This window comes from Diplotaxodon limnothrissa, linkage group LG1 (genome assembly GCF_057381915.1).
Source record: "Diplotaxodon limnothrissa isolate DT_005_m linkage group LG1, D_limnothrissa_male_GT1.1, whole genome shotgun sequence".
In the NCBI taxonomy this organism is placed as follows: Eukaryota; Metazoa; Chordata; class Actinopteri; order Cichliformes; family Cichlidae; genus Diplotaxodon; species Diplotaxodon limnothrissa.
Window position 1 is genome coordinate 29,896,572 of NC_140596.1, and position 24,856 is coordinate 29,921,427.

General features: G+C 39.9%; 2 protein-coding genes across 5 annotated transcripts; one reads left to right on the forward strand and one right to left on the reverse strand.

Annotated features, from left to right (window-relative positions):
• Positions 1-1,148: 1,148 nt before the first annotated feature.
• Positions 1,149-10,981, reverse strand: slc30a4 (solute carrier family 30 member 4). Of its 3 annotated transcripts, none has more exons than XM_085349572.1 (8): positions 10,824-10,981; positions 9,552-10,061; positions 8,780-8,926; positions 6,749-6,902; positions 6,381-6,606; positions 5,854-5,959; positions 5,605-5,739; positions 1,149-2,315 (listed from the first exon to the last, which is right to left on the reverse strand). In XM_085349572.1, exons 2-8 carry the CDS (start codon positions 9,943-9,945, stop codon positions 2,161-2,163), a joined length of 1,317 nt encoding a protein of 438 aa, XP_085205698.1. In that variant the 5' UTR covers positions 9,946-10,061; positions 10,824-10,981; the 3' UTR covers positions 1,149-2,160. The 3 variants fall into 3 exon arrangements, with proteins under 3 accessions (XP_085205698.1, XP_085205689.1, XP_085205705.1); XM_085349563.1 differs by lacking the exon at positions 10,824-10,981 and adding an exon at positions 10,393-10,519; XM_085349579.1 differs by lacking the exon at positions 10,824-10,981 and adding an exon at positions 10,193-10,230.
• bloc1s6 (biogenesis of lysosomal organelles complex-1, subunit 6, pallidin) lies at positions 10,602-14,945 on the forward strand. Of its 2 annotated transcripts, XM_085349601.1 has the most exons (7): positions 10,602-10,704; positions 10,904-11,002; positions 12,311-12,470; positions 13,199-13,286; positions 13,400-13,486; positions 13,590-13,718; positions 14,058-14,945. In XM_085349601.1, the coding sequence occupies exons 2-6, from the start codon at positions 10,939-10,941 to the stop codon at positions 13,707-13,709; spliced, it is 519 nt and encodes a 172-aa protein (XP_085205727.1). In that variant the 5' UTR covers positions 10,602-10,704; positions 10,904-10,938; the 3' UTR covers positions 13,710-13,718; positions 14,058-14,945. The 2 variants fall into 2 exon arrangements, with proteins under 2 accessions (XP_085205727.1, XP_085205718.1); XM_085349592.1 differs by having other exon boundaries at positions 13,590-14,945.
• The last annotated feature ends 9,911 nt before the right edge of the window (positions 14,946-24,856 follow it).

Sequence of the window (24,856 nt, forward strand, 5' to 3'; positions counted from 1 at the left end):
CCAACAGAAGATGGGCACACTGTGGTCATAAACGGCTTGATAACAAAAAGATTGAGGTAAGCTGTGGTGCTTAAATGGTCCAAAGTGTACCAAAGAAATATCTCCCACACCACCAGTAGCCTAAACGATTAATCCAAGGCAGGATGAATCCATTGTTATATGTAATTTATCCTAATTCTAACCCTGGCATCCACTTGTATCAGCAGAAATCTCATCAGACCAGACATTTTTTTACGATTTTCTGTTGTCCAGTTTTGGTGAGCCTGTATGGAATTTGTATGTTATCCTCGTGCCAGCAGGTGTTCCCTGTTAACTGGTGACTCTAAAGTGGTCATGGATGTGAGACTGATGAAGTTTTGATGAACTGTGCTGTACAAATGCATTCAAATGTAACATTTTTTACTGTGAAGCACTTTGGTGTACCCCCCTGGTCATAAACGTGCTATATAAATAAAATTGTATTGTATTATATTGTACCTACTCTAAATGGCTAAATCTAAACTAAATCTAAAGATTGAGTTGTGAAAAAAGTCACTTTTTCATATTTTAAATGTTATTCTTTATAAGTTAGTTACTTTCGTGTAGTATGAATGGCAACAGGTTAGATCTTAATGAATAGGAAAACTTTTTAAAAGTTTTTAAAATACAGTTAAAAGTCCAAAATCAATCCTCTCAGTCAAATTTTACAAAGCTGTACAGTGGGCCAATTCTTGCCCCTGGGCCTTATGTTTGACACCCACAGTCTTGACTATGGCTACATGCCCAGAGTTGCTGACATGTGATTGGCCAATTAGCTAGTATTAGCAACCAGCAGTTGAATAGATGTACTTAATGAAGTCAGTGTACACCTAAATGAGGTCTGTATTGAGCTACAATGTTTCTAACAAAGATTTGCAACTTCTATATTCAGGCTTCTTAAATTTCCAGTTCTCTCTCTTTTTTGTATGAGTAATATCATTCAGAATAAAATATTACAATTTCACAATTAGCAACAGAAAAGAGATAAAGAAAAGTTAACATTTGCCTCTGCTCACTGCAGTTCTAACTATTATTATGCTGCCTTGTGAGCTCGGTTTGTCAAGAAAATCATGGCAGAAACACAAAAAAATTAAAACATTTTATTACAAACAAAAACAGTGATACCGTTCCTGAATTTCCTTGGTGATTAATATCAGAGACATGGAAAGGTTTACGCACAACCCCCCCACAGCCTCTTAACAAGTGAAAGAAAGAACATTTTAAAGATCATAACTGGCAAATCGCAACCTCCTCCATCAAAACAACACAACTCTGAAATACTGGGCATACACCTGTCTGTGTTAAAATACTGTCAGTTGATGATATGGAAAAGAAAGTGGAGTATATAGGATGGATGATACCATGCTGAAGCTATCCGTTTTAGCACGTCCCCTTAGTTAAAGTCATGATTTGATTGTCAGTGGCCTTCTCATCACAATTGAGAAAATGTCAGTATCAAAAAAAGCCAATTAACTTTAAGTGATGGTAATTTTAGTAATTTAAGAATTTCTAAGGTTATTTATTCTCTTAAAGTCTGCCTTTTCACAGACATCAGCTAAATAACATGAAAGCTCCAAAGCACATAATGAGCTATACTGTCTCCTGAAGGGATGCAGTGGTGCAGGTTTTGCTCACTTATTCCACTTGTAAAGAGTACAGTGCCTCACTCTGACCAAATATCTTGTTAGACATGAGGTATGTCAGCTGACATGCTTTGTACGGTAATAAAAATCATAATGTGCAGTTCTAACAAAAGGTAAGATTTACATCTTATAACAAAGCATCAGTGGTGACAAATCAATCTATAAAACAAAAAATAAAAGGTTACATGGTTTAGAAGAGGCCTTGATGGTGAATTAAGGGCAAGTTTTTGTCATTTGACTCAGGTAAAACATTCAACTCCCACTTCAAAAGCTTTGCAAGCGTGAAGACGTGAGGCCCCCAGAGGCTGTAGATCTCTCTTAATTAGATCTGTTGTTATTCCTCTGCCTGTCCTTTGGCACCCCTCTTTTTCCAGTTACATCAGTGTGCTGTGGATCCTGCTGTGGCATTGAGCTGCAGCAGCGCTGTTACATTCAGGGCTCTCTATATATTGCGTTCTCTGCCATCCGTCACTGTGTGATGAACTGCTGACCTCCCTCTTTAGGCGCTAGCCTCCTGGCAGTTTGTGCAACTGCGTGCCACCCTCTGCCTGTGTGTCTGGATCTGCACTGTGCACCTGGTGAGGCCGTAGGTGTGAAGCAGCATGTGACGCGCCTTTGCCTGGACCTCCTCCCAGTTGTTAGCACTGGAGGGCGCTGTGCACACAAAGAGACCTTTAAATATAAATATATATATATATATATATATATATATAAATATATATATATATATATATATATATATATATATATATACACACATACACACACACACACACATACAAACAACAACAACAACAACAACTTGCAACTAACAAACAAACAGCTTATGATAATTAGGGCTGGTGACGCCAACAGACTGGCTCTGTGATTGGCTGCACACTGGACACCGTTTAAACTTTGGTGGAGAAATTATGCATCACGGATAATCCTGTCCACCGTCTGTACCACTTACTGGACAGGAGGCGTTTTCTCCTCTCAGATTCATTCAGCTGTGCTGCCGTGAGGACAGATGCAGGAAATCTCGCAGTAAGTCTAGACATTGCAACACATCTGTCTGAGCAGTATACCAACATGACCAGGCTTTTGATCGACAAACTTAAAAACCTCAGTCAGAGGTGAGGGGTGTGACAACAGCAGTTAGCAGCTTTCTTTGTTACTCCAGGCTTTCTGCTTCTGGCTCTGGGCATGCTTACGTCACATTAAATTCATCTGATCACAAACACATGCAGAAGAATAAATGTAATAGTATATTTACACTAGTGTGCTCTTTTTAAACTGCATGCACTTAAACATTAATGGTTACTCGGTGCATTCAGCTCTGACACTATCCCATAGCCTAATAAAGAAGAGAACTCGATTTGTTGTGTCACCATATCAAAGTGAAATTAATTTTTGATGATGAATAACCTAAAACTGTAACAGATCAGTTTTCTAATGTGTGCTGCAGTAGCTGCAATTCCAACAGCAGAGGGAAAAAAATAAAAGAGCCATCATCGAAGTTAATGTAAATTAAAGTGACAATGTGATGCTCTGTTTGTGTTGCCACAGCTGGGTCACATTTTGGCTGTGTTGACCTCTACAAGATGCATCTATATGTATTCCTGCAGCAGAGAATCCATTCTGAAGAGGATACCGTGAATAAAAGAATCAGTGAAAATGTGGCACTTCCAGTTTCAGTTTACTTCCAGGTGATTTTAACCTGAAACTCTGAACACAATCTGCTCCTGACCATGTTATGTGCTATGGTAATTTAATTCAGTTTAATTCAGAACCTACAACAATACAGAGAAATCCCCCAAAATCAAACAACTCCCTATGAGCAACCACTTAAAGAAAGTGGGGAGGAAAAACTCCCTTTTAACAGGAAGAAACCTCTAACAGAACCAGGCTCAGGGAGGGGCAGCCATCTAGGAAGTGTTAGCCGACACACTGTGGAGGAGAGTGAGAGGTTAATAATAATGAATGAATGCGGAGTGGTGTATAAACACACAGAGTGAAAAGAGGTGAGTGAAGAAGAAATACCCCCAGAAGCCTACAGCTATTGAAGCACCGTGACTCTTAACACTTTATTAGTTAATGGAGGGTTCATGGTCACCTGATCCAGCCCCAACTATGAACTTTATATTAAATTAAAAAAAGAAAAGAAAAAAGGAAAGAAAGAAAGAAAAGAAAGTTTCAAGCCTAGTCTTAAAAGTAGAGAGGGTGTCTGTCTTTCGAATCTGACCTAGTCAAGTAAAAAGATTTCCAACCTGCACCGTTACAACACTACAACACATAACACACACAGACACTAAACTGCTTTACTGCACTGAACTGTATTCTGTTTTTACTTCGTTAAATCGGACAATTTTACACATTGTATTCTATTGAAGTGAAGTGGAACTCTATTGTAGTGCTTTACATATTTGCATAAGAAGCCAAAGACCCCAGGAGGGGACACGAATCCCTCTGGGGTTGTGTCAGGATGGTGTAAAACCTCTGCCAAATCAAACATGCAGAGCTACCCACTATTGTGACCCTTTCCTAAAGGTCAAATGGAGCAGATGAAAGTCGCTCTTTATACTATTGTACTGAGTTGCATAACCATTAAAGATAGTTGTTGTATGTTTGTTATAATTACATTTTTGGCTGCTTTAACACAGGCATGTCCAAGCTTCGGAATACATAAAGTTTATATTATCTTAAGGTGGACGTGGCCATTGTGAGTTTGGCATTCTGGTCATTGCTAAAGAAATCAAGAAATCATATTTTTATCATATTTAATTTTAGGCTGATATCTGCAACTATTGTTGAACTGACTTTTCTGTAGGCAGTGAAAATTCACGCTCCAACTCCAACAATGACTGAACAGCTCCCTCTTGTGTACAATCTACAGCTTAGCGCATGAGTGGACTGTTCTGTGTGCCACATTTCAATACAGTTAAGTGGGTCAGAGTTAAACAGTGAAAGCCAGTTTTATACACTACTTTGTTGCATTGGCTTTATAAACACTTATTTCTAATTTTAAAGCAAAAGCTTGAATTAAGAAAAGTCTATAGTTGTCTAACAATGATAAATAAATAAATGAAGAACTGGCACTTTACTTTTAAAATGGTGGAAAAAACATTTGTGTGGCCCAAACTTTTCAAACATACTCTAGCACGCTACATTTCGCAGCAACCAGTATGAGCACTTTTCCTGCAAATCTTCCCTGCTGTCAAGTCCGATGGGGCCAGAATTATGAAAACAAACAAGTCTGAAAACAAAGAAATTCCAGAGAAGGCTGTGATACAGATGGACAAAGACTCTACACAGACCCTTCGCTTCTGACATTTAAAGCACAGACAAATCAGTACAGGAAATGGCACAAATAAGAGAAGCTTGCTAAACCACAGCCCAGATGTGCTTCCTCAGCAGAAAGTTCATGACGTCACTAACTCTATCTTGCACAAAAGAAGTCACTGCCAACAGATTTTTAAAATATATTTAAACTAGACTTAAAGGAATTCTTAATGTAAATTTTACTTTTTTTGTCAATTCTGACTACATGGTTATCATTGTATAAGCTCACTGAATAATTCTTGTTATTGATAATTGTTCTGCTCGTCCTGAAGGAAATATTTAATCCAATTTGGTACTGGCAAAGTATACCTAATGAAGTGGCCAGTGAGTGTATTACATCCATTGTAAAGTACACGACTAAAGAAAAAGTGTTCATCATCTGTGTGCAAACAATGACAACTGTTTTTTGTGTGAAAAGAAGTTCTGTTTTTCAGTGTTTCAGTAGTTTCTAGGTAACATTCAAGAAGATGTTTCGTCAATCCCAAATTGAACAGGGTTTTTCCTGCATACAGAAATCCCCCCAAAAGCTTTAGCCAGATGAAAAATCACCTGCTCTGCACTGTCGTGAAATTGTGGTTTTTATTTTCAATCACATTACACATTTCTTATTGCAGCTACTCACTCAGCTGGAGATGCACCAGTGCTGCAGTCTTGTCTGCCGTCAGCGCCCAGACGTTCAGCTCATCGACTGATTGGACATCCTCCAGCTTAAGGAGGTCCTCTCTGATTCGCTGAGTGTCCAGGTGCCTGGGAACACCTGACACAGCAAGAGAAAACGTCAGCAAACAAATTAGTGTGCCCATCCCGCTCTATACTGTTTAAGGTAAACAGAATGCCCTGATGGGATTCTGCAACAGGAGATGGGACTTACCCTCCAAAACGATGACTCCTGTGTCTCGTAAGATGCGTAATGTGGTAAAAAGAACCAGAATGGAGAAGATGTACGTGCAGATGGGGTCTGCCAACTTTAACTCTGGCTGTGAAATCACAAAGCTACATCAAACCTCCTGAATCTTCTCAATTAATCTTCTTTTTATATTTTATTAAATACAATTTATCATACATCAGACCTACACTGTTGTAAAGCTCCATAACTACTACTTCCAAAAGGCAAAATTCACATGTTTAGCAACTTCAGTGACATTTCCATTTTAGTTAGTTTAATTGGTTCTAAATGCAGGTTTGATAAGGACAAAGGGACATCAACACTTCTTTTTAACTTGTCACTGAGGAAGATAATAAAACAAAACTTTTTCACTTTATGCTGTGGAATAACATTCAAGATCATTTTCAATCAGTTAAGTGTGTCTCAAATGAAATTTATGCAAAGCAAATACACCTGCAGTATTAAAAATAAATATAAGCTGTTAAAAAAAAAAAAAGCAAACAAACACATACCTTGAACCGGACAATGTAAGCAGCTATGAGCACTCCGACACTCTGGAGGAGATCTCCCAAAGCATGGATGAATGCAGCTCTTACGGCGAGGCTGCCATGTGGCCTCTGCTGCTGAGCCGACTGTGAACTTGAAGCACCAGCAGGGGCGGGAGACTGACCGTGGCTGTGGCCGTGGCCGTGGCTATGTGAGTGCAGGTGACCATCTTGGTTTAACAAGAAGCCCATTCTATCATAGCCAGGGAAGCAAACAAGAAGTAATTGAGTCATTTTGTATATTTTTTTCCCTGCTACCACCAGGGGTTTAAAGACTTGCAGTCACAAGCTGTGGTTAAACATTACACACTGAAGATGTGTGTAATATTACTTACATAATGTTAACAGCCACCCCCACAGCTGCAGTGATGAGCATGACATCGCCGTCTATGCTGAAGTCCTGTTTTATTGTCCTTTGAACTGCCTCATAGAGCAGTATGCCAGTCAGTATATAGATGAGCAGCACACTGAGGACTGCTGCTACCACCTCTAGAAAGGAAGAAACAACCAGTTTATCTTTATCTACCAGTCTAGGAAATTAAGGGTTTTTGTTTTTTTTTTTTTAGACCATCCAATCTAATCTCGCATTTCTATTCAATGTTACTAAGTATTATCAGGCAACTTAGAATAAGACACTATCATGATATAACGCTTCTATGACACTACCCCCCAAAAAGCAGAGATGATCTTATTCTTACTCAGTTACTATAACTCAGTTCATTCGCTCTGCCCACTGTGGACCATTTTCTTCCTGTCAGGTTTAATTTTTACTGAAAGTTAAACAGAGTTTACTGCACCTTCACCCCCTGATCTAACATTTGTTTTCCAAGTTATATGCTGTTCCTGATCAAATATAATTTCTATTTATGGCTCAAACACAAGTCTAGTGTGAACCTTAATTTTAATTTAAGTGGACACCACCATGTGGGGTTTTCCCGGCTCAGAGAGACTTTTTCTTCTATGTAGGAAAAACCCTTCTATTTGTCTACTGACAAATTGTTCCTCCCCAATACCCTGTGTTAGTTTTTTCCCTGTTTTAGTTTATTTCTAGTCCACCTTAAGCTCATGTTTTGCTTTGTATTATTTCACCATGTCTTATCTGAGCCAATGAGTATGCTGTTTAAGAAGACATAAATCTTGGGAGAATGAAGAAATTTGTAGTGTTAAAAATCTGCTCTGTCATATTTATAAGTGTTGAACTGATAAAATGTAGCAGACCAAAGCAATCACGTGTCAAAGAGGTGCGTATTAATTAATTTATTTATTAAAGAAAGCAAAAAGAAAAAAACAAAAGAAAAAACAGAACTATCCTGGTTTACATTACATTTAAATACAAAAAGAAAGAAAACTGTAAGTCAGGTTCCCTGCTGGGTCTTTTATTATCCCAGAGATTCCTCAGAGATGTCTTCCAATAACCACAGATTTCCACATTTCACAAATGGAACCAGCTAGGATGAACTTTTGGCATTTCTGACTTTTGGTCAAACAAAACAGCGCAAATTGAATGTGTTAACTAGGCCTTTCCTAGTAAACTAAACAAACTCTAAGATAAACTGATAATAAAAATTATGACGGACTGCAACTTTACAACACTTCTGCTGGAATAATATTAGCTGAGGTCACAAAGCATTAGCTGAATGTAAACTAAAACACTCTAATATCAAACTATTTTCAGACACATTCCCTCCCATAGCTGATATTCTACTTCAAAGGTCTAACACAGTTTCAGCTAGAGAAGAAGAAAAGGGCAGTCAACACAAACAAATAATCTAGGATTCGGGGGCCTTTAGATCCAAACAGAGTGACCACACTAACTGCTGTATAAGGACTCCAAAACTTAGAAAACAATGCGTCCTGTAGTTCAAGTAGTTGCCATCTACATGAATGATTGCACTTCAACAAGAGTTTTGTAATAAATCCAGAGACACATGAAGACATTTATATATTTACTTTAACTCTACCGCCATAAAATAGAAACAGTGGTTTATAACCAAAGGATAAACATTCATAGCAGATAACATTCATAGAGTCAACATGACATTTATCAGTTTCTGGCAGAACTTTTACAATTATGCATCTCTAATGCTGTAAGGCAGAGATGTCAAACTGATTTTACACCATGGGGCACATACTGCCCAAGTTTATCTTAAGTGGGCCGGACCAGTTAAAGTCCCCTTTCCATCAGTGTAAAGAAGTTTAACTACACATCTAATCCCTGAGATATCTTAATAAAAGAAATAAAAGGTGCAATTTCTCAGCACGTCTCTTTGGGTTTAAACTGTAAGAAATAAACCTTTAAAACAGAAAAAGTTCTGGGAGTTAGTCGGCCAGGCAGACCTGGAATTATAACAAAAATGAGAACATACCTAGACGATGGAGTCCAAAAGTGAATCTCTTGGTTGGTGGTTTAGTCGTAAGAAAGAGGGCCAGCATAGAAAACAGAATACCCACAACATCGGCTAAGATGTGCAACGCATCGGTCATGATGGCTAAACTGTTGGACACATAACCACCTGAAAGCAAAACATAATAATAATCACAAAATATATTCAAACAACTTGTGTGTAACTAATACACTATTAAAAAGTACTGTTTTACTAGAGACAACTGAGACATAAAGAAGACGAGCAGTCCAGTTCATGTGGGTTCAAAACAAGAACGGCAGATAAAACCTTGATTAAACATGACTTGTAGTTTGTGTTTTTCTACCATCTTTTTTTCTTTCTGGAATAATCATTTTTTAACCGGGGCTAAGTAAACTCACTAATCTATGAGATGGCTGGCGTCAAGAAATAAACAGCAGAGGTTTTAACCCATGCCTGAAATTAATGTTTGACGTGTATAATCAGTCATAGGATCTGCAGGCTGCCTGCAATCCTGACATGCAGCTTACGCAGAACACCAATGAAGAAAATGCTGCCACTTTCTGACTCTCAAACTTTGAGACATGTGAATGAAATCTACTGGCTCACACTTACCTAATCTTCATGCTTTATGGTGTTTTTGTTTTAAGAAAGCTGGCCTTACATGGAAGCCTTTTATTGCTACTGACATCTCATTCGCCTCTTATCATTCATAGATCTGTTATTAAGTTTCCTCTTGTGAGCAACCACACAGCGACAAAGGTCCATCTCTTACCTATAATTTCACCCGTCATAAAGAGCAAATACAGCAAAGCTGCAATGCCAAGCCTCTTCATCACCCTCCTGTGTTTGATGGCCTCCCGCTTTCTAGTGCAGCTGTCACAAGGATCCATGTTTAGCCCCGGGCTGCCCAGGCTGGAAGACGAGTCCAGCAGGGAGTCATCATCATCTGCCACCAGCGTGTTCACGGCCACACCGTTGGACGAAGCTCCGGCGGAATAGTCCGACATCTCTCCAGACACCACGACCTTCAGCTTGTTGAATCTGGGCGCCTCATCGTCCGCCAGCTCGTCCGAAAAATCGAAAGGTGCCGTGTCGCTCAGGTCCCAGTCGCTTCGCTCCCTCCTGAAGGCGGACCGCACCTTGCCGAACAGGCTCCCACCTGACATCTTTGATACCGATAAGGGTGAGCTCTGTCTGTAGGCTGCTGTTCTCTGGGGTAATCATTCACGCTTTTCTAGCGGGTGCTCGACGGTGGGATTGTACGTCTACTCCATCTCAGCAACTGCAGGACAAAAAAAAATAAGTGATATCAAAAACACACAGAAAGCATCCCTTCACGTTCGCACAGCTCACCGATTTCTACAGCGGGGTCTCAAAGAGCCATTTACACGACTGACAAAACGCTGAACTTACGTTTCAAATATAAGACCTCAAGTCGCTCACTTTTCCACGTGAGCCGATGAACTTTGAGTTCAACAGTCCCCCTAAAAACAGTATTGGCTAAACAGTAGCAAGCTAGCTAGTAAACGTTAGCTACCCTGTGGTGTTGGCTTGTGACTCTCACACAGTCACCAAAGCGCGGAAGACTGTGAGGAAACATGAGCGGGACTTACCACTAACTGTTCCCTCAGACTGTTCAAACGTATTTCGTTCCCACGTTAAAAACGGTCATGTCAAATGTGGTTGAACCGTCAGAGTCGAGGAAAAGAACTACCTCTGTACTGCTGTTGACACGTTCCCAGCAGCAAGTTTGGTTTCACAGGCACAGTCACGTGATTACACAGATCACATGACGGGTCTTTTTTTTTCCTTTTAAGACGCAGTGACAAATCCAAAATATTTCCGCTCTGTTTTCTTCTTTTTTTGTTGCTAACATAGCCGTACTAATCACGGCTACAGTTACTGATACATGCCGATTAAACCAGGTAAGGTGCTGACTGCTGTTTACAGACTGCCGAGCCGCTGCTCTGCCTCTCGTGGATCACGCTGTGCTCATTATGGAGCAGCTGAGCAAGCTAGCTAGTTCTTCACAACCTTTACATACCTGATGCTCGATCAGCTGATATTTGCCTCTAGATAAAACAGTAAAAGCCGACTGTCTGCCTTTTCTGTGCCTCTTTGTAGGGTAGAAAAGCACTGGGTCAGTAGAATCGTCACATATGGAGGTAGAAGGAATGGAGGATGAAGGATCTTCGTCCCAAAGTGAACTTCCTCACAGTGAAGGTGTGTGTCAGTGTGTGTGTGTTTAAACCTCTGCTGCCTACACTTGAATTTGCGGTTGGCTTTAACTGCAAGCCCTGACATGGCAGCTCAGGCATCCTCAAGTAGTTGTAAAAGGTTTTTAATCTACAGCTGAAAGAACTGTTTGTGGAGTTACCAGTATTTCTGCATTTTTTTACGCATAACGTAGTCAAGGTTTATATAGGTCCCAACTATAGATCCACACAGCATGACAAATACATTCACACGACCTCAGCAGTGTTATAGAAATGTGAGAAGTTTCACAAAGCCACTCCACCAAAACAGAAACTGTCTACAAGTGGGAACTTTGGGAACTTTCATACACATATTGCACCAAGAGCACAATGTGGAATTATGGTTTCAAAGGGTTGACAGACTTTGTGTGTGTATATATATATATATGAGCGTAATATTTGTATTAAAAATTAATGTGTAATATATTCCCCTTAACTGAAAACACAGAGGTGCCTAAAAGCAGGCTAACGCTTTTTTCTCACATTAGCCAAAGTGTGTTGTTCTTCACAGTAAATTTTCCATTTTAATGTAACCCCTACACAACCAGCTCTGCAACTATACAAACAGTTGTAGTTCAGAAACCTTTCTGATGTTTTCTCTAACCTGATGTTAGGATAATCCCAATGACAACATCTTTATCATACTTTAGAAAGCTCCTCCAGAGAGAGACACATTTACACAGCGTAGTGCCATTTTAACATTCACAATGAGAATAAAAACTATTTTATTAAAACAAAAATAGAATAATGGAGGCTTTAACTGGACAGTTGTGAAAAGCTGTTATTCATATTATCCATAAAATCAAAATAAAGTATGGATGATGTGATTTTCAGGTGAATTTCATTTAGCTTTTATTAAGGCCACACCAAAAGGCTGAACTCCATTCTGCTTAATGGTAACTTTATGTCTTTAGAAGCTTGTTGGTACAGCCGTCCACAGCATTCACGGTTTCTCGTGTGGCACCTTGGGGAAATCAACTGGGCACTTCTGGTCTTGAGGTTCAAAGAGTAAAGAACATGCATACAATTTTGATAATTAAATTAAACTGTCATTCTGTGGATGGTCCAACAATTAGCTGAAATGCACATGTTTATAGAATGAGAACAGTAAAGCTTTCAGCTTGTATTTATGACATTGAAACATCAGCTAATCCAGATCACACTCACAACAAAGAAAGCCAACATCTCAGTAATTAGAATAAATGAAGTAAAAGGTAGCCCGTTACATTTAAAGGATATTCTTTTTCTTTCATAAATATTCATAAATATTTCACAGATCTACAGTCGGTCCAGCAAGAATCATTGCATCTGGATGGCTCAGCCCCGGTGGAAAACGTGTATGTGGATAAGAAAGCAGTGGACAAACTCACAGAGGGATTCCTCACTCACTACCTACCAGATCTGCAGAACTCTAAGAGAGCCCTCCAGGAGCTCACGTGAGTATTGACGTGTGTCATTGTTTCAGGACGCACTCTTGGGCTTGACATCATGTTAGGGTTCACACATTTGCCTAAAAAATCATAATCAATTACCAAATCAAGCATTCGGAGGTACTTGCTTTGGCAACCCCTTGTGAATAAGAGAGAAGCAGAAAGTAGCTTCAGTCAGCAGCAGGTTCCCTCCATTTCGCTCCGTTTACTGCAGTTTCTCCAGTTTTCGGCATGTTCTTGTCCAGCCTGCTTCAGTGGGGGAACTGTAAATACACAAGAGCATTCCAGATCAGGATCTGGTAATCAAATAACATGTCAGGGCAAGTCTGTGCCAAAGGCTGCAATCAAGGATGAGATTACTCCTGCTGTTGCAATTGTTCTAAGTCCAGTCAGGTAAATGCACACATTGGTGGATCTGAATAAGGCCCAAGAGTTTTTTGCTTGTCAGTAATCACTGAACTATTTGCATTAATAAGAAGCACCCATGAACCTGGAGTAGAGACTAAAAAGCTGTTTAGAGAATCTGGTTTTTGTAATTTCGAGTTGCCTTTTGCACAGACAACTCCCTAAAACACACAGGCGCTAACTACAGTAAACACACTACAGTTGGTTTGACCAGTTCCTCTGATGCTGCCAGTGAGATCATGTGTCATGAAAAACAAACACAAGCTTGTGGACACTTTTAAAAGGGATGTTTTTCATCTATATAATCACTTTATTTTCTTGTTTTTCAGACAAAATCAGCTTGTGCTGTTGGACACACTGGACCAAGAAGTCACAAAGTTCAGAGAATGTAATGCCTTATTGGACCTCAATTCCCTGGTATGTGTGAACTGAATTCTAATCTAATTTGTTGTTGTTGTTGTTGTTGTTGTTGTTTGTGCACTCTACATCAGCCTACAGGAGTGATTTGTAAGCAAGGCCCTTTTCCTTAGTTTACAGAGGCGAAGGTGTACCACAATAAACTGGTGAACATAAGGAAAGAGATGATTATGCTCCATGAAAAGACAACTAAACTAAAGGTACTATTATCTTAGACGGCACTGGAGGCCGTGCTCTTAAGAGGAGGGCAAAATACTGAATGGAGGCAAATTAATCAAAGTCCTGCATGTTGTGTCCTCTCAGAAAAGAGCTTTGAAGCTGCAGCAACAAAAGCAGAAGGAGGCGCTGGAGAAGGAGCAGCAGCGGGAGAAGGAACTGGAGAGAGAAAGGCAGCTCAACGCCAAACCTGCTAAAAGAATGTAGGATCCCCAAGTGCGTCTGCTGTATTAAAAGACAATATGGGGCAAGGGGGCGGAGGTTTGCATGTTTTAGTCTATTTATTACATTTCTTATTCATTATAAAGCACGTTACTGCTAGCCATTTTCCAAAGTGCACAACTTTAAAATTATAAGATCAAATGAAATGGGGAAATATTATATGAACATCAACTTGAAACGTGCTTGATACATGTAATCCATGACAGTTAATATCAAATTCTACTTTAAATTATTGTTAAATGTTAATGCAGAGCTCACTGATATAAATTTTCTTTGAAATATTAACTGCGTTTGAAGCATGATTGTTTTAAACGTACGTTGTTCCTGTTGCAGGCAGGTTTGTGTGGCACAGACAGAGTTTACCACCTGTTATCTTAATGGCTGTTTCTGCAGTCGTTATACGCTGAGAATGGCTTCAAAGACGTTTTTGGTTTCTAGGAGTAACGGGAATGGCTGTAAACTGACTAGAATAACTGGAACTTGCTTGAGTTTTGGAGTTGTGACTCTCTGGGACTTGTTTCTTCATTTCTATGGCAGCACCCACCATCTTTAGATCCATTTCATAAGGAAACAAATTTGGAACAAGATGTAATTTTTCTATGTGACTAATATGAATTGAAAGAAGTGGAAAAAAAACGTAAAGAAAAAAATCTGTTTAACCGTCTTGAAACCGAAAGATGCTTTGGAAAATGTTTCTCTTCTTAAGTAATTCTTAGTACATGGACTAAAACTTGCAAAACCTCTGGTTTGATTGACCCCAGATTACATTGCCAAGAAGACCACAAACCAAAGACATTAACTAAATCATCAAATGCTGGTACTTCCCACTATCAGTGTCTGATGGCACACCAATTTGTGCACTTCTTCAAACAGAATTGTTGAAAATTACTCACGTAGCCATCAGACCACAGCCTGGGATAATCACTGCGCTTGGTGTCATTTGTTGAAGTATTAATATGTTGTTCCTGGACCCTCTTAGTGTTGAATGTTATAAAACAAGACATGCTGTTTAAAGCCACATAGGTCTGCACTAAATTTGCCTGACTGCATTTCTGCCGTTCAGATGATGTATAGCTAATTTATGATGGTGGATGAATAAAAATGTATCAAACTTTGCCATCACAATGATCAGTGTCTGTAAATTTGTTTAGTTGACCTTTTGAGAGGCTTCTATGCACTAGTTGTTCCTGAAACCTCAGTATTTGTACTATTAATAAAAAAACAGACTGGTTTATAGTATACGGTCTTATTGCTGTGTTCTTTTGTATTCTTTACTTCTCAGCTGTCTATGTGTGGAAAAATTTAGGGTGAACAGGTCGAAGCAAACTAAAAGTGCAAAGACAGTGTTTGTGTGGGGCACTGTGGGTCATGCTCCTGATGCTGCGAGATGGTTTGAAACTCTACTGAAGTTTAAAAAGTGCGCTTATGCCGCAAGCTTCTTGGATTTGAGCAAAGTAGGAATCTTCTGCTTATAGATTTTTAATCTTAAGAATGTTTTCTGTCTGGTAAATATCTGGGCAGGTTACATTTTGGGCTGCACAGATACACTCACCGGCCACTTTATTAGATACACCCTTTTGCCGTTTAATTCTTCATGGCACAGATTCAAGAAGGTGCGGGAAACGTTCCTCAGAGGTTTTGGTCAGAATATGATAGCAAAACAAATATTTGTCAGGTACACATCCATGATGTCAATCTCACATTCCACTACATCCCAAAGGTGCTCTATTGGACTGAGATCTGGTGACTGTGGAGGCCATCTGAGTAGAGTGAACTCATCGTCATGTTTGACAAAGCAGTCTGAGATGATCTGAGTTATGTGACATGGTGCGTTATCCTGCTGGAGGCAGTCATGCGAAGACCGGTAGGCAGTTAATACACAGCAGGATGCTCAATCATCCGGGGACAAAGCAGGATAGATCCGTGCTTTCATGTTGTTTACATCGTCTCTGACCTTACCGATGGTTGCAGCAGAAAGGCAATCTCAATGGACCAGGCAATGTTTTCCTGGTGTTTGCCTGGTGTGATCTTCTGCTGCTGCTACCCATCTGCTTTAGTCTGTCCATTCAGACATGCTCTTCTCCATACTTTGTTGTAATGAATTTCTTTTGCCTTCCTATTAGCTCAAAGCAGTCTGGCTATTATCCTCTCCACTCTGCAATCAAGACATTTTTGCCAAGAGAACTGCCGCTCACTGAATACTTTTCGAAGCGTTCCCTGTAAACCCTAGAGATGCTCGTTTGGGAAAATCCCAGAATATCACCAGTTTCTGAAATACAGATCACCCTGTACGGCACCCACAACCACGCCACATTCAAAGTCACTTAAATCACTTTTCTTCCAAATTCTGATGCTCACTTTGAACTTCATCAACTTTGTCATCTTAACGATATCTGCACAGATATCGTTAAGATGAGTTGCTATCTGATTGGCTGATTAAATATTTGCACTAATGAGTGGTTGTTCATGTGTACCTGACAAAGTGTCTGGTAAGTGTGTTGTGCAATTTTCCCAGCTTCTTATATCCATAAATAGAAGACAACATTTATTTTTCTTCTCACACATTTCTATATTTGGGACATTTCACTGACAAAAGAACAATTAGTGACCTTATATGAGTTGTACTAAGCATCTAAGTCCACCAGGTGTCAGCAGAGTGACAGTTAATTTACCCGGATCTGGCTCTGTGACGATGGGGCACATGTGGGATACACCCCTGCAAAGTGACTGATCCATGAATGCTTCTCTCCTTTTTTTGGATGTCTGCATATTCTGTGGTTTAAATGAAAACTCACAACTGAAAATTTTAATCTGTTAATGTATATTTTAAAAACCTCATCCTGTGCTGGGTTTTATCGTGCTGGCAGGTGACAATTTCTTATGGAGGACCACAAGAGCCACGCGCATTGAAATAAAGAATTCTGTGCTTAAATAATGAATTGTAGAATAAATTCTGCATTTGTAAATTCATTTTTGAATTCCAATTTAATAAACTGCATCTCAATGGGACATTCCTGGTTAAATAAAGGTTAAATAAAATAAAAAAAAATCCTTTTCCCAATTGCTCTTTAATAAACTGCATTTCAAAATCCTTTTCCCACTTGCACTTTAATAAACTGCATTTCAAAATCCTTTTTCCATTTTCTCTTTAATAAACTGCATTTCAAAATCATTTTTGCATTTGCACTTTAATAAACTGCATTTCAAAATCCATTTCCCTTTCCTGTTCGCTCCGGATTAGCTCTTGGATTAATTTCCTTGCGGCTATTCAAATTAGCCACACAGTGGGATGTAAGGAGCTCTCTGATTGGTTGGACAGACACAGGCTGTCTGCTTGGATTTTTCTAGCTCATAGCTTCGCCCTGCTACGAAGCGTGTGTGCTTGTACAAAGGCCGTGCAGCCTTTGGATTTACACTCGGCTCGACATGGATATGTGAAGAATGAAGGGACCCTGCAGCGAAACGGAGAGCTCAACCTCTGACTGAGTGCCTGTTTTCGCAGTCTGACCACCTGTTGAAGGTAACGTGCTAACATGGCTAACGCTAGCATCACCTCACGTAGCCCCGTTATTTTAAGGTCATCTTAGCTTATGAAAATTTTACGTGGCAGCTGTACGAGCTAGCTACGTGATTTTGTAAGCTGCTGTGCTCTTCACAAATAAAGCTGGAATCAGCTCAGACTATTAGAACCGGCGCTGAGGCCTGTTACATTTATACAGTGTTAGAGCAATGGCTGCAACCTACAGCCTTTAAACTAGCGATTAAAGTGCTGACAGTAAACTCGTCAGTCCAGATGTTACCACATTATTTTATGATGCTTAGAGTTAAAACAACTGAGACAGGTTGATTAAAATAACAGCTGTCAGTTCTCTCATTCCTTATATCAAGACTGGAGATCACACTACTGATTTCAGTTCATTTAATATGTGAGTGCACAGATTCATTCTCAACTGGACATAAACGATGATCAAAGGTTGTATATATGATGAATTCATCAAATCCCAGCCTCTAACACAGTGCGCTGAATCTTAGCTTTGAATGTCCAGTATATTCTAATCAATGCAATTTAAGCATTCACTGAACCTACAGTATCTACACCTGTGTGGTAAAGACACAGATAATGAAATGTAATTATTAATACAATATACATCATGATAACGAAAGCTGAAATTGATTCAGTTCAGTACTTTTCTCTGTATGCTCTGTGATTATAAAGGCCTTAAATTCTGTGATACTGTAAATGATTTTCACAGAGGTCTTAACGTAGTTAAATCACTGCTGATAGTCTGGTTGTTTATATTTTCACGTTTTTGTGTCTGTAGGGCTGTTTGATGATGATTTGGATTCCTCTGGGAGATGAGGACACACCCACATCTGTTCCATACTGCAGCCATTGATGGTGTTATGGCTCTGAGGCAGCTTTGGGCCATCAGACGCACACACTGGAAAACCTTCATGCAGGAGAGACGGCCTCAGTGATTTAGGTTCATAAGCGAGTTCAAACATTTTCTGGCCTCTTATCACTTAGATTTCTTAGTCTTAAAAGTGAATGCATTTAAAGCAGGAACTGCACACCTAGCCACCAGAAGTTTGGCAGCATGAGTACTGTAAAGTTTTGTAGGGTCCTTGTTAAAAATTCCACAAGCACCACACCACATTTGTCATATAAAGTTCCATTTTTTACAATACATTGTTGAAATTCTCTCCTGCATGAAGTCCAGGTGCTGGTTTTCCATGCGCGTGGCTCTTGTGGTCCTCCATAATTTCTGACTGCAAGTAACTTTCTTATAGAGGCGAACAGCAGGACTGATTTTTGTTTACTGACTCTGGTCCTCGCTGGTTTCTAAGACGGCCTCAACAGTCCCCACATAAACCTTAAATTGTCGCTGAACTGGTAAACAAACACGAGACGGACAAACATTGTCTCTGTTCACATTAATTTTATATACTGTTGTCACGTACGAGGCACACACACAACAGGAGTTTGTTGACAGCAAAGTAGGTTACATTCCTCTCTCTCCCAACACGACCATGAGTCTCTCCCACCTCCTTCCACTTCGCATAAAACTCTAATTTTATACTCACTACTACAGCAGGAAACTGAGTCAAAAACAACATCACTCTGTTCACACCCGCCCTGTCCTTCTCGGCCGGGGGTGAACCACAGCGTGGCAAGCATCGTGGGGTCCAGACTTAGGAGAGAGGGGCACTCCGGTTCCACACCGATGAACTGAAGTACAGTGGAAACCACAGTTTGAATATCACTTTCAGTACCTTGACTTTGATTTTATTTGACTTTTTTTTTGTAAATACAGTGGCTCAGTATATGGATGCGTTTTTGCAACACTAATTGCTGGTGTTTTTCTGCATTTTTCTGAAAATGGGTCATGCAAAGACCCAAAAAAAGGAGAGAGGTTATGTTTGGGATTGTGATTTATTATAAAAGAAAAAAAAAAACCTCCTTTGTGTAAAGAGGTTTTTGTTTGATTTATAATCAAATAATTTTTTATCCACTTAAAAGTGACATTTATCCCAACCTATTGAGTGGTTTTATTTTCCTTTTTTGGACTCATAAAATTTGACAAAGTGAACCTGTATCCGGATCTGCTCTTGAGTAGTTAATACTTTGATTGAATGAGGCTCTGGTCTCCCAAAAGGAGAAGGATCCAGAGGTAGACAGCTATAGAGGAGCAGTGGTTTCTGGGGCTGAGCTCTGTTCCCTGCAGGCATTTGGTTTAAACTTGTCTCTGCTTTTAGAAACTTGGCCGTCAGGAAAAACATAACACCCCCCCTCCTTCACAAAGACGCAAGCGAGTCACAGACTGGAGCAACAGCAGATGATGCTGTAGCGTGCAGCCTTCCTGTCTAAGTAAACAGTGATTCAGACGGATGAGGAGTGGGAGGCTGTGGTTTGCTCCAGCCTGGCAGCACCAAGCCTCTCCCAGCTCCACCACAACAGGATATGGTCCGTGGGCCCACACTGGCCATGGTTGCTTCATAATATTGTCTTCTCCAGCTTTTACCATTTGGTTCGCCTGGTAATATTCATGCACGCTGACTACCATGTGAGAAGCTGGACCCATGTTTCTGGAAAATATATCTCACTGTGGTGTTTTTGACCAAAGTGACAGTGAGTGAGGTTACTTTCCCTTCTCATCTGTGTCTTATATAACTCTACATACGCAAGTCTGGATAAGTGGGCACGGAGAAGATTAGTAATTAGGTTTCTGTGACTCAACAGATGGTACAGTGCAGATTTTAAGCACAACAGTTTACTATGTAACCACCGCATCTTTCCAAAACAGTAATTTTCAAACATATTTCAACTTTATGCTTTGATGGGAAGGAAGAAAATGTCATAACTCAGTGATAATTTTATAAAGTGTTTTGTTTCTATGCTATGGCTTACTCAACTCAGCCAGAGCAAGATGTCCTTCATCTTAGTCCACAAACTTTATATGACTGTCTTGGCTGACCGCTGGCTTGCCAGTAACGATTTTATATGCGATGAGCTGATAAAATAAACAGACAACCTACTGGAGCGTTACGTAATGAAAGTGTCGATTGTCGGCTGTTCCTCTTTGTGAAAGTTTCACTGCTGGGATTTTACCAGTGAGAGGCTTGCTGTGTTTAGGGATATGAAACATGAAAAGCTTCACTTACATGTGAAAAAGGAAGCTTTCATGAGATTCTGTGTAATCCTGTGAAAAACTAATATGCCCTTTCTACCTCCACAGGAATAAGGGGGTAAATGTCAGCTATGTGCTGCTAATTATATGCACTTGATTAACTGATCACCAGCAAGTGTGAGCACCTCTATAAGTGCAGATGTTTTTGATGTTTACTGGTCTGGAGCTTTAGATGTGTGTTAACACAATCTCAGAAAATTCACCTCAACTTTGCATTGTGAAAAAGCTCAAGAGCTGCATTTCAGATTCTACGGGCCTCGGTTAGCATGTTAAATGTTAAAGTTCATGACAATAAAATTAGAAAAGAGGAAGCCTCTTCTCTCTAAAAAGAGAATGACAGCACATCTTAGGTTTGCATGTAAACAAACCACAAGACGTCCTTTAGACAGATGAGACCAAAGAAGAGATGTTTAGCCATAATGTACAGCACCACATTTAGCAAAAACCACACACAGCACATCAGCACAAACACCTCATACCGGCTGTCAAACACAGAAATGCAAGGGGTGGTAAAGCTTGTTTTAAATCCAAGGGGCACCTTGCAATCACTGAGTTAATAACAAAGAACTCTAAAGTCAAATGTTAGACCGCCTGTGTGACAACTGACATTTGGATCAAACCGGGTTATGCAGCAGAGCTATGATATCGACAGCAAATCTACAACAGAATGGCTAAAAAAGATAAGTCACTAAGATTAGTGTGCATAACTAATGATAACAGGCCTCAATTAATTGAAGCAACTTTGTAAGAGATGTGAGAGACTGGTGAAGTCATACAGGACACCATTACTTGGTGCTTTGTTTTTCACAGAACTGTGAAAGCTTTTTTGCCACATGTCTGTAGATTTTATTAATATTTACCAAAACAGACATTAACATGCAAAAGCAATATATATGGTAGGACCTACCTTTAAGCATACCTATAATATTATACGTTATTACCTCATGTGCCAAATAAGTAAAATCAGCTGATGGAGCTGTTGGAAAAATCTAACTTTGTTTTTTGTTGGGGTTTTTTTTTTTTTTTTTTTTTAGTTGTAAAAATCCAAAAATGACAGCCAGTGCAAATGCTTTTAAGCTGGGCATTTTGCCTGTACCTTCATTACAGTAAAAAATCAAAAACAAACTCACTGAACCTCTATACTGTAATAAATTTCCCTTTGAAGTTGCAGCACAGTTATGGTAATGCTGCCATAATATTTGACATTCCCACCAACACCCTGAAGCTGGACCCAGGCTGGTCCTGATTAATCACCATGGGAGTTTCAACCATCAAAGTCTAAACACTACAGAGCAGAACTAGCCATTATAATAACTCTAATGATTTGGACTTTCACATTTTCTACTTGCTAAAGGAAAATGACTGTACTGTAGCCTACACATCCAGTTTTTAGTTGTATTTACTAAGACGTGAGCGTCACTGTACAAAATTTCCTGCATTTATACAATGTTTTTACATTTTGTTAGTAGATTATTATTGCTTTTAGTAAATGCTACTTCTAGCACCTATCTGCTGTAGAAACAGCAGTACAGCGTCTACAGTTTGAGTACCTAATGTAACGCTGGGGTTAACGGGTGGCTTGTTGTGTCTGCACTGTGGTATAATTTCTTCCAAGGTTAGTTCTGCTCAGTGTAAACACAGACATAGTTGTTGAACCACAGTAGATGTTTTCACTTCAAGCCTTCAGGTGCAACTTGAACCTTGCAGCAACAGCTCGCTGCCACGCTGGTCACATTTTCAAAACAAATGCTTGCAACAATCCCAAATGCCACTAAAAGGGTTTATGGCACAAATGGCTGGTTTCACGGGCTCCTCGGAGACTGCAGTAAAAGAGGTAAATATAGAAACAACTGGTAGGCTGAAAATAAGGCTTTAAACAGTGAAGCTGTGGTGAAGGGAAAGGGTGATTTGATTAAATGAATGTGCCCTGTTCTTGTTGTTTTCTTTGGTTGGGAATAGAGCAACAACGCTGCGAGAGAGACAAAGAGATAGTTTTGAGACAGGCAGCCGCAGAGCTACAGTCACCTCTTCTGGCAGGGTGGTTAGCGGTTGGACGGCTGTGTCCTGTCTGACCTGTGTGAGGTGGAGATGTGATAATACAAACCTGAAGTTAGAGGTCTGGAGGGAATTTATAGGGTTTTTTATATGCTCTATTTGAGTCGACCAGAGACGTCTGCTGCTTCCTCTGCTTTTAGGATGCACGTTGGAGAGGTGCGTAAGGAGACAGAGCAAGTGACGGGTACAGAAGACGCACACACACCCAGACAGAAAAGCAGGCATACAAAAACTTTCACACTCACACGCACAAACAAAATCCAGCAAGAACCAGTACTGCAACCCTCCTAACCTTTTGTGCGGTGGCTTGTGTGGTTTGGAAAACTCCAGGGTGTGTTGCAGTCCAACGGCAGTAGGAGTGTCAGAAGATGATGTCCTCTCTCCCCACACAGCCTTTCTATTAGCGCTGTATCTGAATACGAGGAGTTCACTGCAGCTGTAAGTTATAGATTCACTGGCCACTTCACTTTGCAACACCTGTTCAGCCAATCACACAGCAGCAACTCAGTGGATTTAGGCATGTAGACATGGTCAAGACGAACTGTTGTTGTCAGATGGGCTGGCCTGAGTGATTTATATCCTGCTGATCTGCTGGGATTTCCCCACATGATCATCTCTAAAGTTTACAGAGAATGGTAAGCAAAGGAGAAAATATCCAGTGAGGGCCAGGTCTATGGGTGAAAATGCATTTTTGATGTCAGAGGAGAATGGCTACTTGTTAGAGCCAAGCACAAGGTCATCTGTGAATGCACATCAAATCGGAAGCAATTGTGTGATGCTGTCATGCCATTATGGGCCAAAATCTCTGAGGAATGTTTCCATCTCCTTCTAGAATATGCTCCATGAAGAATTAAGGCAGTTCTGAAGGTAAAAGTGGGTTAAACCCAGTACTAGTAAGGTGTACCTAATGAAATGGCCAGTGAGTGTATTTGTACTTCACATTATTGCAACAATGTATAACATAAACTGGGAAATGTATTTCCTGAGAGTAAGAATCTCTTTTGTGAGAGTGTCCTGGACCAAGATAAGCACAAAAGTCCTCCAACTGATTTTGTGTGTCAAAATTTCAGACACAATTTTTTCTCCGCATTTAATTTTTATTTAAAATTTTTGTCACCCATAAACAGTCCAAATTTAGACCTGAGATTTTGCACTTAAAGTAAAAAGAAGTATAACAGTAAATCAGCTCACTACAAACTTCACTTCTGAAGGCAAAGGGGGGCCCAACTCTGCACCAGTAGAGCTTGTTAGTTTTTGGTTGTCCTTGACTTGCCAGCCACTTTGTTTTGTAAAGTAAGGAAAGCCATGGAAATGTAAATGCCACCATGCCTCAGTTCAGATTTGAGAAAACGTCTCATTTTTTCCCAGGCAGGCCCTGCCCGCAACAATCAAGAGTTATGTAACTGCTTATCTCCCACAGCCAGGTCTAGACTGACTCACTTACACCCATTCTAAAACAGGTTTGCTACTTCTTGAGGAAATTGACACCATCTATGAAATGATTCTTGGCATCATTTCGTGCCAGGCTGACCCATTTGAGGACATTAGTACACAGAGTACACTCACAGCGAGACTCTCACACAGAGAATTTTCAAATACTGATATCTCTGCCTGTGACTTTGCACACAATGTCAGACTTCCTGCCTCAGAAAGTCTGGTCCAAGCTAAGGAATTGCATTGTAAATGGATGGGATGAATTATTATGGGTTTTGCCCTGCATGAAACCAGGAAATTCCCAAGAAGTGTAGGATTGTAATAAGATCTCCCACTCACTATCTCTCCTGCTCTCTCTCTCTGACCCCTCAATGCCCATGAATGAACATTTGAACATACTGGTTTGAATGCACTGATCTTCTAGTAGGAGGAAGAATTGAAGCAGAGATTATTTTTGAAGTTTAAATGGCATAAATCAAATATTCTTTTTTTTTTATCAAGGTCTTTTTATTGAACAAAGAATTGCTTCCAACAACAATTATGGCAAAATTAACAAACAGTTGTGCCCCCCCCCCCCACCCATCCAGAACAGTGTAACTAAAACCCAGCCAGAGAGGAAAGAAGAGATAAAATAACATAAAATAAAATAAAATTACAGATACAAAGTAAATAATAAAATAAATGAACAACAGCAAGAGGGAAAAAAAAACAACAAAAAAACACCCCACTCACACGCACATTAAGCAATAGTATCCGGACTTAATCTTTCAAAGTAAGTAAGAAAAGGTCGCCATGTGTCATAAAAGCTCCGAACCGAACCTTTTACAGTGTAGCGGATCTTTTCCAGCTGAGTATAGTACATGACATCCTTAACCCATTGCCCATATACAGGTGGAAGTGGCTCTTTCCATTTCAATAATATCATTCTACGGGCCAAAAGAGTGCAGAAGGCCA